The sequence below is a fragment of the Dermacentor andersoni genome, chromosome 5 (assembly GCF_023375885.2).
Source record: "Dermacentor andersoni chromosome 5, qqDerAnde1_hic_scaffold, whole genome shotgun sequence".
NCBI classification, from domain to species: Eukaryota; Metazoa; Arthropoda; class Arachnida; order Ixodida; family Ixodidae; genus Dermacentor; species Dermacentor andersoni.
The window spans coordinates 149312684-149330554 of record NC_092818.1 but is presented as its reverse complement, the minus strand read 5'-3'; the positions used below and the strand labels follow the sequence as shown (position 1 = coordinate 149330554).

Here is a 17871-nt window from a genome sequence, read left to right as displayed (position 1 = left end):
TCAGAGAAATTTCCACCGTCGGTGTTACTGTGATCCTACTCTGGTGGTGGCTGCATATGGTGCAGCTGCACAGGCCCTATCTTGAAAGCTGCCGCCGCCGCTCTTCCTCATGCCAGCATTTTGACAGCGAATCTTCGTGTTCGTCGAGTGAGATGTGCTCATGTTTGCCTGAGCGTACGCGACGCCATGTTTGCTAATTTAGTCACTAAGCAAATGATTACAAGTTTATACAGCCGATAAAACTACTATCGCTGCCTCATACAGCTGTCTAGTGATTTGCCATTGCAATCAATGCTTCGGCTTTCAGGGTAAACTGCAACATTTTTTTCCCACAACACTTCGCCTTTGTACGAAATGTCTAGCCAACTAGCCCAACAGTTTGCTATTCTGATGTTTACTCAAGTCACAGAAAGATGTTATTGTTACATAATATGTTTTAGCATTTTCACTTATTCAGTGAGTAGATCCGTCGTGATAGCTCAGCAGTTCTGGCATTGCATTGCTGAGCATGAAGTTGCAAGTTCCATCCCAGCCACAACAGCCCCATTCTGATGGGAGCCAACTGCAAGACCGCCTGTGTAGTATGCGTTGCGTGCATGTCAAAGAACCCCAGGTGGTCAAAATTGATCCGAGTCCCCCACTACAGCATGCCTCATAATCAGATCACAATGTTAGCTTGGAAAATGGCAGATTTCAATTTTTTTTTATTCAGTGAGCATTAATTTCTTTTGGAATTCTCATTTTGTCAGCTACGAAAACTACTTTTTTGTCCTTTCAGGGATGGGAGGGTAGGCACACTGCCTGTGCACTTGCTGCACTGTCAGTTTGATTTTGCAGGCTTGCCATAGTAATACCAAGGTCAAATGTGTTTATAAATTTGGATGTTCCGAGTTGTAGCAGATGACCATTTGTTTGCAGTTGCACAGTGCAAGATTTGCAGACTCAATTTGATGTCAAATCTAGTGTATCAGAGGATGCGTCTGAAGCATCATCTTAAAACTCTCACTCTAGGAGTTTGTCAGTTTAAAGGGACACCAGAGGGTAAAACAAGTTGAGCTGTATTAGTAAACTATGCTTCTACAATACCAAAAATATGGCAAGAATTCATCTGCTATGATTGTCTAAGTTACACAAGAGCATTCACACAGCACACATACTTGACTTTCATTGCAGCCGATTGAGCTGTAATGGAAGTTGTGAAGTGCTGGTGTGTACGTCTTTGTTCACTTTTGCAGCCAAACGCACCACACATCTCTACAGACCTTCTAAACCTCCACAATCGAGCTGTGCATGTGCTTTGATATTGTGACAGCACGATGGTGGCGGTGCCCTTTTGCTCTACTGTTTCACGTATTCCACACCCCTTCTCAGCTGTAGATGATAGGTTCTCACTACCAGGTTGCAGACCAGGCTTCAATTCCTCACAGGGGCTAGCTTTCTTAATTGTTTTTACACAGTCATTGTACCGAGGCAAGGAATGCTTTATATGGTTACGGCACAACTGATAGTGGCACCAATCAGAACATTATGAAGAATGGGGTTTTTTCGCGCAAGGGCCAGGGATGGCCAAAGAGCACCAAGAAATGGTGTGGGGAAGTCAATGATGCATTGAATGACATCTGTAATATGTATCGAGGCTGTATAGAGGCCTAAGATATTCCCTTTAAGGTGCGTAAAATATACGAGTATTAAAATAATGTCAAGGACAAGTGATGAGAGCAATGACCATGAAATATATTCTACAATAAAAAACACTAAAAAGATGTGACAGTTCTACCAGCATTACTGCCTCACTAAGAGCCTTGAGCACAAGGGTCTGGAGACACATGCTTTTCTAAACACTAAGCTCACAGCAATACTTTTAGATAGAGGGAGGGCTACGAATCTCTCGAGCTAATCACGCAGCACACATCATTTTAACAGTTAAGCGCTGCCTTGGTTTCAAGCAGAGGTTCTGGGCCAAGAAACAGTGTCAGATCTAAGGGGATACATTGTTTGTATGTCAAAGTGCCACCTTTGCTCTGCTTCTGCCTCCCGGCACTCCAGCAAGACGTGGAGTACAGTCAGCCTTTCGCCACATGTGCCACAGAGTTCAGGTTCATCATCATCATCATCATCAGCCTGGTTAGGCCCACTGCAGGGCAAAGGCCTCTCCCATACTTCTCCAACTACCCCGGTCATGTACTAATTGTAGCCATGTTGTCCCTGCAAACTTCTTAATCTCATCCGCCCACCTAACTTTCTGCCCCCCCCCCCCCTGCTACGCTTCCCTTCCCTTGGAATCCAGTCCGTAACCTTTAATGACCATCGGTTATCTTCCCTCCTCATTACATGTCCTGCCCATGCCCATTTCTTTTTCTTGATTTCAACTAAGATGTCATTAACTCGCGTTAGTTCCCTCACCCAATCTGCTCTTTTCTTATCCCTTAACGTTACGCCTATCATTCTTCTTTCCATAGCTCGTTGCGTCGTCCTCAATTTAAGTAGAACCCTTTTCGTAAGCCTCCAGGTTTCTGCCCCGTACGCGAGTACTGGTAAGACACAGCTGTTATACAGGGCAGTTTCAGCGCCAGTTAAAAGGTATAAATGTGTACCACATGTATGCCCTATTCTGAGGCGGCAAAAGAGAAATTCAGATTGTCGTGACTTTGTTAATGATGGCTAGTTCCCTGGCAGTGGCTTAATTACATGGAGCTTATTCAATGTTTGCTCACCCCACAAATATTGCCAATAGCTCCCGAGCGTTTCACGTAGAAATGGCTTCCACTCTGTGGCAGGAATGAGTATGGACAGATTTCTAGGTTTTGTTGCCATGGGAGTTGCCATTTTATCTGCGGGCTCGTTACCATACACCATACCGTGCACCATACATCTGTGTCCAGGCACCCGGCATATTAGAACCTGTTGGTTAGACGCATGTATTCTACAGCAGTGTATAGAGGTTGTTTATTACGGGAGTTTTCTGTTTTCGTAACAATTGTAAAGTTTTGACGACACTCAAGGAATCTGTGAATATGATGGCCTTTGGGAGCTTTGTTTTCAATGTGTTTAGTAGCCGACAGTATTGCATAGGCCTCTGCCATACTGGTTTCAAGATGTAGAACGTCAGATTCTGAAAACGATGGGCTGACAGCCGCGTAAGAGACACTGGACTGTGATTTTGACGCATCTGTGTAAAACTCTGGGCAGGTGTACTTTGATTGGAGCTCTCGAAAGTGCATGTGTATGTGCACATCTGGAGCATGTTTGTAACATCTGCAAATGATGCGTCACATTCAACGATTTGCCATTGCTACGGCAGTAACAGCTTTACTGGGGCCAATCTCCCTACCCTTGTCATGTGCAGAAAATAATCTCGCCTTTGCCTGTTTCAAAAGATCTATTATCACAACCACATACTTAAATTGTGCTGGATACAGCCTGGTCTTTTCATGCCTTCATGTTTTGATCACCATTGCAAAGTTCATATTCGTTGAAGAAACACGGAAACATATTCCCATTCGATTCTACCCAAAACTAGCCGTGACTGGAACCACCTGCCAGACTCAACCGTCAGTATTACTAACACAGATAGATGCCGCAAGGAACAGGTCCTTTTGATGTCTTTTTGTTTTGACATTTTTTTTTCTTTGGCGGCTGTATGCATGCATAGCGTAATGACCTGCGTGTCACCATGTCATTTCATGTACGTTACGACAACATGCCATTATCTTTCAATCATTTCTTTTTTGGTGCTTTTTCTGATTTTGTTTTATGTAAAGTGCTCCTTATCAAATTTGTAAGTGTTCTTTCTATGCCCCTCCCCTCTACAATGCTGTAAAGCCTTGAGGGTACAATAACGAAATAAATAAATTAGGCGATGTTTGAGGATAGGGACACCCATTTCATCACTTGCAAGTTTTCTGACCCACATTGAAAAAGGCTCTCCCACTGAGGGTCGATTATGGAATAGTGCAGCACATGCCACATGATTAACGTATTTGTAGCAAGGATTTCGAGGATTAGACTGCACTTTGGGGAAATATGTGAAACTACTGTAGGTTCTTTGTAGGTGGAGAAACTGCCCATCTGATTCAACGTATAGGCTCTCGATCAGGCTTGTTCTGAAGGCACCTGTGGTATACCAGTTTCTTGTGTAAATGAACGGAACAATGCATTGCCGATTCTGACTCGGGAAGTGTGTTTGGACAGATAGCTTTCTAAATGTTAAGCATATTTTCTCGAATTCCCATCCGCGACAGGTCTCGTAGTATACCGTACAGTCATGCTGTGTCGTAGGCCTTGGCCATATCGAACGAGAAGAAAGGGGGTTAATTGAGGGGCCAAGGAATATAAACAAGAAATATAGACAAGTACTGCTTCTGTACAAATGCATCACAGATGTTTTCTCCAATGTGCACAAGATGTGTCGGTTGTAGAGAGGCCTTCCCTAAAGCCACATTGAAATCGGTCGAGCATTTTGTTGGATCTAGGAAATGTACAAGGTGGCGATTGATCATTTTCTCAAAAAGTTTACAAAGGCAGCTCGTAAGCGCTATAGGATGGTAGCTGGTCAGCAATGAAGTATCGTTACCATGCTTCAAAACTGAGATAACAATAGCTTCTTTCTATTTACATGGGGAGGATACCCAGCAGGCCAGATAATATTGAAAAGAGTGAGTACTAGTGTGATTTGCATGTCGGAGCACAGGTGCTTAATCATATCACACCCGATTCTATCAAGGCCCGGTGCAAGGCTCTGACATGCCAAGGAAGCCTTATGTTCGGCAATGCTAAAAGGACAGTTGTAAGGTTCATTTGGGCTACATTTATGGTTCAGGGGCTTACATTCTTCTTTTGTTCTGTATATCAGAAAGTTATCCGAATAGTGGATGGAGCTAGACATGTGCTCAAAGCGTTGACCAAGAGCATTGGCCTGGTCTTCCAACTTGTTTCCTTCTTTATCCACCAGGGGCAATGGATGAATTCGTTGTCCCTTAAGCCTCCTTAGCCCGCTCCATACTTTTGCCTCTTGTGTGCATGAATTAATTCCAGAAAGAAACCTTTCCCAGCTTGCCCTCCTAGCTTGCCACCACATTCGCCTTCCATATCATTTAATGTGTTTAAATTCAATCAAATTTTCTGCAGTTGGGGGTCAGCTAAGCATGCCCGATGCTTTATTTTGTTTTTTCTGCGCTTCCTTGCACTCATCATTCCACCATGGCACTCGTCTTGCCCTGCATGATATTGCATCAGCTTGGCGATGTTAACTATGAGATCGCTCCGCTGTACTCGACTGTCTGCACCGACGTTGTGCATGACTCGGCTGAATTTTTACTTTGCCACGAGTTCACTTCCCTTATAGTTAACGACGAGTCGGCGCCTTTACAGGCGCGGATTACGTTACAGTGCAACCAAGAGTGGTGCCAGTCAGAAGATTTGACGTGTAGATTAAGAATCAGTCTCGACAGCCATCTTGTTCATGTATCGTTGCCTCTCTTGTAAATATTGTAAATACATTTTATATGTGACTGCCACAATGTAACAATGTTAAAAAAATCTTCTCTTATTGCATAAGGAGCCTTGATAGACAAGACGCAAAAAAGAACTATGAGTTGCAACACCACCTTCGAGTTCTCGCACAAGTTCACCGTGTCATGGATTTTGATGGTGCCTGCTCAGGCATAATTCCTTCATTATTGTTAAGAGTCGACTGCACTGTATTCTGAAAGAGCCAAATATTGAACTTGGCAAGTTGCGAAAACATTCACCATGCCACAACAGCCCAATTAACAAAAATAGTTTAAAATTCATGTCACATTAACATAGAGGCACTGGGGTTTCGGTGTGCGATTGATAAACGGAAGCTTGACCTTGATTTTATCTTCTAGCAACTAACCTCTTACCACAAAATTAACGAGTTTTGAACGAATACTTCATTAGTCTAAACAGAATGCACCATCATACATTGACAGCAAGAGAGCTACCAGAGATGAGGGTTGCGAAGTAGCAAGGAAATTTCCTATGGAGTCGTTCTTTGATAGAATGAGTCGAAAGCCAAGCTTATGGAGCCTCTCACAGGAGTGGCTTACATATGCTTGTCAGCTTTGTCTGTTACAGAGAACAGGTACCTGGCAAGAATTTCTTTTTTTCTTCTAGCTGTTCAAGCCAACTTTTGTGTCATAGCTGTAAAAACCAAAATGAAGCCAAAGGATGACAACCTGCTTCGATGGCAGTAGTGCAGCACAGATAACCATTGTGTACTGGTTTGCCACCTCTTTAAAAAAGCTCATGTGCACACTCGCTGTAATCAAGGGTTAATTCTGTTGTCTGTGCTGCCCTAAACATCGATGTAGAGGTGAGGTAAAGTGTTCGACTTGGTTTCAAAGCCAGCTTTTTCATTGCCTCTGTAAATGAGAACATTACCAGGACTGCGCTGCCTGCAATTTTAAATATGGAAGAAGTTGCATGCCATGTCCCGCTACAAGCAAGCATGTCGAGCTTACTTGCTCAGAGGAATGAACTTTGGAGTTTATTGCACACCGCTCGATGTGCTGGCTATGCCGAGCATAGTCAACGAACCGGTGGAGCAGAGTGCTGTTATGCAGCCCACCAGCAGGCTCGGTCATACACGCGGTGGCTTTCACACTTTGGCAATACTTTGACAGAACATGGCTCATTGTACTATTTTCTGAAAAAAGATTTCTCCTTCATTACAATGTGCTGGCAATCATTTCAAAGACAAAGCTTACAAGTCCACATCAGACCAAGACCATTAAAGAAAAAAAAACATTTATTGGAAGGGACCAGTATCACATGCTTTTCGTCATCCCTGTGCATTTTGACATTTCCTCACAATCACATAATTGTGTACAAGTAACAAGCAAACATGCATCTGACCAGGATCATTCAATACTGTTGACTGACTACAAAGATGCACAGCCCATCCCAAAAGAATGACCAAAATAGCAATTCCTTTTTTAAGATTGCCATTTACCAAAAATGTGAGTATAGTGTGCGCTGTCAATAGTATGACAACTGATTAAGGCAAGTTATGTGTCACATGTAACACTGGAATTTCTGCTCCTGACTGTAGCAACAACTTTGTTTAGAAACACGCACTCTCGTGTCGCCGATGTCTCACGTACCGGTAGGGTTGTTTAGAAACTGTTCCATAATCACCATTTCACATTGCTTAATTAAAGGAAAGCCGAACCTACCTTACACTCTGTAAAAAAAAGTAAGTTTTCTCTAAGCATAACAACAGTGCATGATGAAATTCGCTGTGGTTTCTTGATTTAACAGCCCACTCCCACGGCAAAGTGCTTCCTCATAATACCCATGAGAAGGGCAGCACCGAGATTGTGAATCATAATTCTATGTTGGGATATACTATAGGTTCCACTGGCCCATATAGCGTGGATGTTGGTGTTGACATCACCATCACAGAGCTACCAAAAACAGCAGGTACATATTCTAATTAAACATCTGTTCTTGTTTTACGAGTCTATGAACACATTTTGCTCCGCGGAGGCATACACGATGAGCATCTTGCAAACTGGCAGACTAAGAACTTCCTTTGGCAATGCTCGATTCTCAAGTTCTCCAGCTTCCCTTTAAGCAACAATTACAAATGCGCAGCCTATACACAGCAAATAGACATGGTTAAATTATGGGTTTTGACGTCCCAAACCAAATTGCTGGCTGCTGTTCCATTGCACCTGGGCTAAGTGTCTCGGCTTGTTTCATGGGGAACATATCACTTGGTGATTTGGGCTACCCAGCCAACCACAGGGTTTCAGCTGCTACATCAGTGTTGTGAGACAAACATGATAGAATGACCATATCATAACAAGCAGGCAGTTTCTAAAAGCTTATGCATTCTGTTCGTTTCTAAAGACATTCAAGAGAGATGCAAGTACCTCCAGTGAGAGTTGGCTTGGATTTTTTTTTTTTCTTGCCTGATTAACTTGTGTGAAGTCGCAACAAAACAAGTTTTTAAAACAGAGTTCATGCTACGCAAGTACTCGCACATTTTACAGTTCTGTGCTGTTCACTATACATAGGAACATTTAGAGGAACTTTGGGGCTTCAGGATATGATGGCAATGTAAGTACCTTCACTAAAATTGGCTTGACTTCAGAAACCTGGTAAACAGTTCATATTACACAATATGCTAGAGAGCAGGTAGCAGATTGCTTAAATACACTCTTTGCCCACATCTGTGCTCAGATGTTAGACTGCTTTCCTAGGTTTGCAGTAATTACAAATGTTAGGACACTTAGAACTTGTGATAGCTTTTTCTTGGAACACAACTAAAGTCAACTCATTTTAATTCAAACTTCTGTGGACCACAAATTTTTCTTTACACAACAGAATTATGAGGTACTAAATTTACAGGTACACCAATGATCTAAAGTATGTGGACCAGATTTTCTATAGAGGCCGAACTTCCTCGATGCCTAAACATGTAACATAACATAACACTAAAGACTGCAGTTTAGATTTGACATTGCAAACATTGCAGTCCAATTGTCAGTTGCACGTTGTCAGTCTCTGTTACAAGAAATTTGTTTTTACTTTTTTGTCAATACCCCTGCCATATACTTTTGATCGCGGGTGTACATGGACATACATGGTCATGTCTGAAAAGAGGTACGCAGGACTTCATCACTTTCCGTGACAACTGGGTCAATGACATCAATCTGTAGTGTCTCCAGTTAAGATACACAGCAATCTGAATATCAGACAAGGGCATGTTTAGGCTATTCACATTAATGAATGCCTTTATAACCCCTAGAAAGTAAAAAAGTATGAATTAACCAAAATCAATGACTGCCTTGCTTGACTTAAGGGTGGCTTCAAGGACCACTGAAAACATGGCAAAGTGAGCCTAATTTTTTTTTTTAATCATCTGGATTTTGAATAACTGAAGTTTGATTCTTACGCGTCTACTGTACACTAACCTATAGTGCCTGGTGACAGCTGCAAGCCATGAAAAATGCACAGCATTACGTGACAAATTTTTAGGCACCTGTTACCGACTAAGGCCTATGTTCCACGCATATGATATCCTTATTTTAACGTGTGCACTGTAATGTGCAAAATGTCATATATAAAGAAACCAGAACATGTGTCTGGACAGTGCAGCATGCTTGTATTCAAACAGTATCAAATGGTGTATGTAAAGGAATGTTTTACACTGCAACTAGTCTAGCAAGTAGACTACAGTCCCATACAAGCCCGGAAGAATAAATTTAATAATACAAAAAACCTTGTCAGCTGCTGAATTAGCAGGGCTACCTCCACCTGTACGATTACAGCCAATGGCAGGGCACCAGTGTAATGTAAAAAGTAGAGTGTAGTGTACAAACTACAATGGCAATGGCTGATTCTCGGACGACACCAAGTAGAGATTTCTTTACAAATTGCTCCCACCATACACTCAAGTTAGGATCTTCATTCTCTTTGTCAAGTGGGTTCCGACTCTGTCATATTGGAGCAAATAAAGCACGTACTGCGTGACAACTATGAAAGGAAACAGGTTAGTGAGGGGGGAAAAGGTTCTTGTGCCCAAAGTCTGCATGCACATTTCCAAGTTTAAACTTGCAGTTGAGATTGTCTATCACAGCACTACGATGTTTACATGTGCTACGATGTTTGTGTCCCACAACCGACTACCGGAATGGTAGGCATTTAAAACAGACTCAACACTGCAAAGGTGTTCTACTGGTTGACTGCCAGCAGGCAGGTGAAACTGAATTCAATTCGTGAACATCAGCAGAGAATGCTATAGCAAAGGTACCACTGGACTGTCTGCGTACAATTATAACACCGCTGTGAAATGGAGCTCCAGGGCAAACCCAAATTGTATATGACAATTTGCCTTCAGCAATAGAAATAGACTGTGGATAGCCAACTAAATGGAGGCAGTGAATAAGCGGATGATGCTTCCAAACAGCGCCTGAGGAATGGCGCCTTGTCCCAGCTATACCTGCAGCAGAAATTTCCTGGCATTAAAGCTGTTATTGCCAGCTTGTGACTCACTATGTGCATGTGACAGATGATCCAAAGCACAAACTGAATTTTCTTGCTACTTAAAGGCCTTTGCAACACTTTCTAAGAATCTGGATATCACCTACGTGCTTGACCAGACTAATTTACAATTAACAACTGCCTTACGCCAACACAGCACTTGTTGCAACAATGCACAAGACACAATGTTACTATAATATAGTCGAACCCTGATATAACGAACACAGAAATGACGAATTATTGGACATAATAAAGTAAATTGTAAATGTTTATTGCCAAATTAGCATGTAATGAATATACACTTGTAACAAATAGGGGCTATAGCAAAGGTATTTTAGTGTTGGATGTGACTTCATCATAGCAAGGTTCGACTGTACTGTGTTTTGCATTTGACGCAATCACGTGTACGTTTTCTTTTTTCTTTTTTTGTACAAAGAGCCACTTTTTTACCCAGTATTGATGTTAAGTATAATTCAGAGTGAGAACATCACATGTCAAATCTACGACATGAAAGATGGACACATGATGCCAGTGTTTGACATGAGCCCATATCACCAAAACATGCTGAAAGACTGCAATCTCCGCACCTCTCATCCCTCCATTGAATTTAAAAAAGCCCCATAAGCAAAACTTGCTGCTTCAGATGCATTTATAACATAAAGTGAGTGCATAATAACATCAGTCAAGCATCAGAGGTGATGATGAAAGTTAGCACAATCAATGTAGTAGAGGAGCATTTGGTGGTGTGATAAGAGGAAGAGTGCTCACAAACTTGAGTGTATAGAACTGCTGCGTTTGCACACACCAATGAGTAGGAGAAAGAAACAGGACTTTGAGTATATGTGTATGGCATATGAAATCGCAGCTGCAAAGTATATTGTGCAACTTCAGCAGCACCACTCAACTTAGAAAAAGAAAGCATCAAGTGAAAAGTAAAAAATTCTGGCCCAGTAAAAGGCAGGAGCAGGACAGGGACAGGGAACAAATGGACAGGGAAAATTGCAAATTTGAATAAACAGCATTCTGCATACATCAAGTGATTGACAAAAAGTCAGGTATTTGCAGGCTTGCACTATCATGGACAAATGAAATGTGAACAAGTTTAACTGAAACAGGTTTTTCCATTACTGGTTTTCACCACTTCAAATAATGTCAGACCAATTTCATATCGTACGTTCAGTTCTGGACGAAATCGTTGGCTACTGGATATGCAGTTGAGTGGAACTGCACTTTTGCATTCATTACCTATGAGAGATGTTCAATGTTTTAAACTTTGCTGTCAGCGTTTTGTTTGTCCACGATATCACTTTTGAAAGGGGGCTAAATGCTGCACTTAGGTGGAAAATGTTGGCAATGGCGACATATTGTTTTTGCTGGTAATGTCACACTAATCTGGGTACATACAGGATAAAAAAGCTTACTTGTCTTTTAGGCATAAAAATTCCTCTCGAAAAGATGCAGGCAGTTCTTTGTGCACTGCCTTCAAGAAAAAGAAAGAACGAAAGGGATGTTAATGGAACCAGTAGCCACAAAACAATGCAGTCACAAAGGGACGAGATTGGCAGAACGAGATGAAAAAAACAACAACCTGGACGTCAATTACGCTGTACACATAAGGAGTTATTATCCTTCGTAACTCTCGACGCACCCTGTTAAGGTTCCTACAGCCGCTGAAAACCTAACAACATTCAGCTCAAGGCCACAGCGCAAGTACATTTTGTCCCAAATCAATACATCAGCACAACAAATGAGACCCTTTCATAACAGAGGCACTCACCCTTGAACAGGGAGTAAAATCAAGATGCAGGAAAAACAAGGAAAACACATCGCTTATACCTTAGTTATATGAGCACACTAATTGCAGTTAAGCCAGGTCTCACCCCCATATTCACAAATGCGCCTTAACTTGAAGCCAGGACGACTTGGTCAAGTCTGGCTCAAGATGACGCCCGATGTGATTGCACCCAGGAAAACACATTGGGTGTCTTGGGCATGTTGGCATCAGCCATTATATTGAGCCGGACTTGGATTAAGTCGAGTTGTGGCTTTAACATTTCTGAATACGGGGGTTTGTTGCGACCCACTCTAGTTATGCCCAGTTACATGAAAAAACTCAGTTGTTTGTGTCATTAACCACAGTAAATGTGGTCAAAATTTTCTAGCAATTGAGCATAACTAGAGTAGGCTGTAATACCCTAATTGAGCTTGCTCACTAACTGAAGCTCAGCGAAACTTCTCTTACCAACTGCAGCAGTTACGTTCAGTTTCATGGAAAACCTAACATACCTCACATGGCTATTAACTGCAATAATTGCAGTTAATAGCCATGTGTAACTGCAATGTAATCGTGTAACTCCGTGTAACTTTTCATAACAGCTGTAGGCCAAAACTTAGGTTCAGCTTAACCATAATTAATCATGCATGTGTAACTAGAGTGCAACTCAGGCTCAACTTAACTGCAATTAGTGTGCCAATGTGACTAGGGCCTTACTGTACAGAGCGAAAGAATACGTGGAAGACAAAGTGTACCTTCTCTTTGATTGCCGTTCACATAAGAGTTTATAAGACCGGGGGGGGGGGGGGGGGGGGGGGTGAGGCACCTTTTGCATTCAGTGTGGTCAGAACAAGAGGTGTTTGTGTATATATGCCTGTGACCGCACGTGCAGCGATGTGCGGTGTGCACGCCTCTGGGCGAGACAGACATGAAGAGCCTAGGAGCAAGAAGCCAGGGCCGTCACACGATGCCAGCCCACAAAAAGATGTCGGTCGTGCCAAAGTGTGGCGGTTGAAGACTGGATTCTGCAGCTGGCAGGCACCCTTTTTAGGCACTGATACGAGTCACTGCACTACTTGTGCTTCACAGTCTACAGACATCATAGGAGAGTGCACGTGAACCGGGTCCTCTTTCGCACGGGCTCAGCAGAGTGTAGGTGAGGGCCTGCTGGCTTTGGCTGCGCCCGAGCCGCCTGGAAGAGAGGGTGCCAATGAACATTAGCATGTTTTTTTTTTTTTTTTTTTAAAGCATATCCTCTTATGTGGTTGTGAGAGCCAGCCATACAATCAAGACGTCAAATGTTTGACTGCATGCTTATTCACTGAAGTACAATTTCCACTGTTCTACATTATCACATGCCACAGGAAGAGTTGCTACATATCCTAAGCCACAAAAGCATGCCATATGATAAAGGAACACAAAAGGAAGACATCCTCTTCCTCTCATGGAAGCTTCTGTCATGATTGCTACCCAATGATTAAAGTGACGAGAGGTGTTTCATGAGGCTTTGCATGATCCTGTGAATCTGCTTGATGCTGCTAACATAAGCATTTCATGCTTAAAGCCCTCACCAGCTGTGCATATCAATGCAAAGCTGCTTTCAATTCAGGGGTGTCTAGCAAAAGCATCTTAAGTTCAGTAACTAGGTGTCTGTACATGGACAGGCTCCCTTTCAGGGTATGACCTTCGCAATTCTTTTCGAGATTGCAACTTTTCAACATCGCCAGCAAACTACACTTAATGATACATAATGTAACTCATCTAAGCAAATGTGGATGACGTACTTATATCTAAAGTATGGTTGCAACCCACTCCTTAAAAGCTTTTCCAGCAGCCAAGTTTCTTTCATGTAAACTTGTGAGGACTAACATCACAGAACGCTAACTTACAGAAATAACAGCTATGTGATGGAAGATCATAGTAAGGTGCCACAGGAAATAATATCCAGTCAGAAAAGGCACAGCATGTTCTCATTCTGTATACAAACATTTTCTACAGAAACCTGCATGAACTATGCTTTGAATGCTGCTAGTTCACCACAATACGAGTCCATGAATTTACCTTAACTTGTACAAGTGATGCAACTCAACATACACAACATCTATCAACTAAACACTTGTAAATACAACATTTACTTAATTCAGACTTGTTAGGAGAACCCCAATGGGTACCTATACATTCTTACGTGAAAAAATCTCAATACTAATACAGTCACTAGACCCAAATACAGTCACTAGACCCAAATGAGAAAAAAGGGGCTCGTCCAAGTAACATGCAAGTAGGCCATGCCATACGTGCAGAAGATAAAGGTCTCCTTTGAAGCATATGATGCGAGGCGACATGACAGAGATGCGCATCATGCCAAATGCACATGCAAGCAAACCATACTAAGCACTCAACACTACCTAGCACAAAATGTGTGTGTACATCACATAGTTGGCAATGAACCCTGCTAGCAGAACATGTGGGTGCACACTGGTTTCAACAAGCTTCCCCAGTGAAAACTTTACAAAGTAAAACATTACTACAGTAGATACATTAGCGCTACATACTAATAGCAATACTGCAATTAAGCATTGCTAGAACTGCAGCACAACATAGCCACAGCTTTCTTTCTTTGTTGGATGTTGAACATTCATGTCACACCTATTTGCAACACCACATTCATTGATGGCAAATACGACACAAGTGCTGCCATCTGTGATCAAAATGTCAAACTGACAGTGAAAAACCTTGCTTGTCTGAAGCAACAAAAACCAAGCATAATCGTATGAAACAAACTGTACTAATGCAAAATCGACAAGCAGAGCTCCTAAAAAATGCAGAAGGGGCTAAATAGTTTTTAGACCCTATTGAGTATAGAGCTAAAGACGAATGCATTGCTGTTATTACATGGAAAATCTGTTGGCCACAGAGATGGCTGGATAATTTAAAAATAAGCAGTTGTGATGATGCTGCCACCAACAACGTCATTTCTAACCCAAAGACCAACGAGGCACTGGAAACAGCTTGGTCTTTGCAAACACATATTTCTGCGATTTTCACCAATTCCATATATACTGTTCAGATAAAAACTTGTCCCGAGAACTATTTGTGCCAAAACACAAATGAAACTCAGGCGCTGGCTGCCATGAAATGTGCACTCAAATTGTTCCAATATTTCAGTAGGGAATGAAATTGCAAAACACTGAGTTCACAACAAAGTTTCTCACGGTATTCCTCACAGATTTGGAAGCACAAATTTCCTTTCTTACAAATGTACACTGTTGTTAATGTTTACCTGATGTATCCTGCACTACCTACGTCACACAACAAATGACTTGTGAACATTTCCTCAATTCGGAAAAATGACACTACAAAGTCAAACAATATTTTTTAACAATCCCTTTAAAATGTGGCACAAGCCAAAATTTTGAAGACACCATGGGGTGCACTACTGAATGGGACAGTCCTACAGTGGTCTAACTAATGATAGTTGACTATACTATTTTCAGAGCACAGGTGCCCTGCCAAATAATTAATCTGAATAGCAGTCACTAAATGGGGACACAAGAGCGACCTAATGTTGAATGAACACTCAATGAAAACACACTTAACCGATCACAGTTTACATAGACATGGTTATTGTGAGAACAAAATGCCAGTAAAACACTTGTAGCATGCTCCCTTTTTTTTGCAGAGCACAGTATAAATTGGCTAAAGGAAGAAACTATTGGACAGTTTCAGCATAGTGTTATGTCATACTATTGCCAATACTAGCTGCCATGCCTGCGTGAAATTTGCCATCTACAGCTACCATCCAGAGTTTGCCAGATGGCTTCCACTGGTTATCGTAATTGCAAAACAACATGGCAATGCCCAAGCTGACGGCTTCAATTCTAATTTGCTCTCACTACCTGCTCTCCATCCTGACTGCAAGAAATAAATGGTAAAAGCAGCCTCTGCTTAGTCTCATCTAGGGCTGAGAACAAATTATTAGGAATGTTTTGTCATTATTTTTGAGATCAGCTGTTTGTGTCAACACTGTCAGGCCTAATAGAACAGCACAGAGCTGCATAAGTGTATTTATTTCTACCTATCAGAGGGCGCCAAAGCATTTAATAAACATTGATTTGCTGATGATTTGTCTAGTTCGGTATACGCCAGCACAGTAGTGGCAAATACCGAGAGCCTGGTAAGCTCTGCACTTGTGCTGTCATGGCAGCTAGCGTCAGTATTGCAATGGCAGAATGCTAACGCTATGCTAAAATACTGTATTGAAGCTTCATGCCTGGGAGCTACTTTTCAACAGAGCTTCCAGGAAAGCAAGCACGCAGTAGCACGGCATGCTTTTCACACAATTCACAATTCAGCACATACAAAACTGTCTCCAAGTGACTAATCTTAAACCATGAAAAAAAAATAAAAAATTCTCGTAGTGCCTGTTCTGCCCACAGTATGTGGGCTCAGGTGATGCAGAGAAGTGCACTGATTTCACATTTTCAATAAACTAACTGTGAAACTACAAATAAGTCAACTGGATATGTTGTTACATTCTGCTTATTTGGCCTGGTACTACAGTGATGGTTACCCTCCATTTGCTGCTGCAGGCATGAGTGTTACGAGCACGGGTACTTACATTTCTATCCGTACACAGCCTATAACGAAATAGGCGTGCATCTAAGCATAGGAGACTAAATTTTTAGTTTAGCTAGTCAACGCAGGGGCAAAACCTTACACACTTCTCATTCTCGCTGGCGTTATGGAAGATCAGTTGGCATGAGTCCCAAAATATAGTTATCTTATGACGAACAGCCGGCCACTGCCACACTCGGCCACCAACCTTGCACATTCCCTGTCTCTCTATTTCAAAACACCCCGTGCCTCACCTCTCAACTTGCAAGATTTTGTGCAAGGCCCTTGCCTTCTTTATTGAAGGCAAAAGGTGCGCTGCTCATTGCTCACCCCTCGCTGCTCTTTGCTGTGTTAAAGTGCATGAGGTAGTCATAAACCAAAAATATCCTGGCAGATTCAACTTCACGTTATCTTTGTAAGCGATAGCTTGTGCATTATGACGAGAGACGCACTGCAGATGTCAGTGACAAACATGTTCCTCAGCAAGCATGGTGGACCTTGCAGAGAAAGTAGTACCTTTATCCAGCATTAAATTGTGTACAATTGCAAGACACAACATGTTTGACTTTGTAGAAACATGCCACAGCACCACAGTATGATGAGAGACATGCAGTAAATTTCATGCACAAATGCAACCCGTAACTTCTCTCTTCGTTGTCAGCTAGATGATGCGCTTGCTCACATCTTTAATTGCTGCTCTGTGACATGTCTTATGCACCAAATGTCTCAAGCACTGAGTTGCATGAAATTATTTCACCTTTTCAGGCTTGCATTCGTAGTCTAATGGTTAGAGCATCAGGCTATGTGATAGGGGACTAGGTTCGAACAAACAGAAAATTCAATTACGCAGTTTTACATGTCAAAGCCATGATCTGATTCTAGGCTCAATCACACCGGTGACTTAGGGAGATTGCATGACCACTTGCAACTGGTGACCAAAAAGCGAGTAAGGTGACCAAAGCTCACACTGGCAAGACCGGCTTAGCACGACCTGCAGGCTGCATTCCTGGAGATTATTGTTCTCATTGAGAACTCTATAGGGATCTACGCAGTTCGCGCAATTCGCTGGTTTTGTATTCCGGCAACAGCCATGGATTTTGATTCAAACAAAGAGGAAGACATCACTGTGCTGATGTGCTTTGCCGTGGTATCAGCTGTGGCAGCGCAGAAGCGTCTGAAGAAAAAGCAACGCTAGTGCGTGCGCCCGTGCCTCTGTTTACGATAAGTAACCGGCCACGCTAGACGCCTCCTGCCTGAGCTCCACGCGCATGGCTAGGAGTATTATCGAGAGTAAGTTGTAATTTCTAGTTCGTGTTGCATGGGAATCGGTGCATAATTTATGTGCATTCTTTTGCCATTGTTTAGCTTCCTGCATATGCTACCGTATACAATCGACATCGGCACTGCTGGAACTGCTGCGGCCTAGCATCACGAAGCAAGACACCAATTACATTCATGTAATCTGCCAT

At 42.3% G+C, this 17871-nt stretch overlaps 1 protein-coding gene across 8 annotated transcripts in view; it reads right to left on the bottom strand.

Moving 5' to 3' along the window:
- LOC126531396 (ras-related protein Rab-8A-like) overlaps positions 1-17871 on the bottom strand; it is a 52028-nt gene that overhangs the window by 21645 nt on the left and 12512 nt on the right. For 4 of the 8 annotated variants that reach the window (XM_050178905.2, XM_050178907.2, XM_050178908.2 and 1 more), the window contains one exon: positions 6755-12980. The exons of the other annotated variants lie outside the window; for them this stretch is intronic. In XM_050178905.2, the coding sequence (XP_050034862.1) occupies positions 12888-12980 (93 nt within the window). In that variant the 3' untranslated portion in view covers positions 6755-12887. Of the gene's footprint in view, positions 1-6754; positions 12981-17871 lie in introns of those variants that run through there. 8 annotated transcript variants of the gene reach the window in all.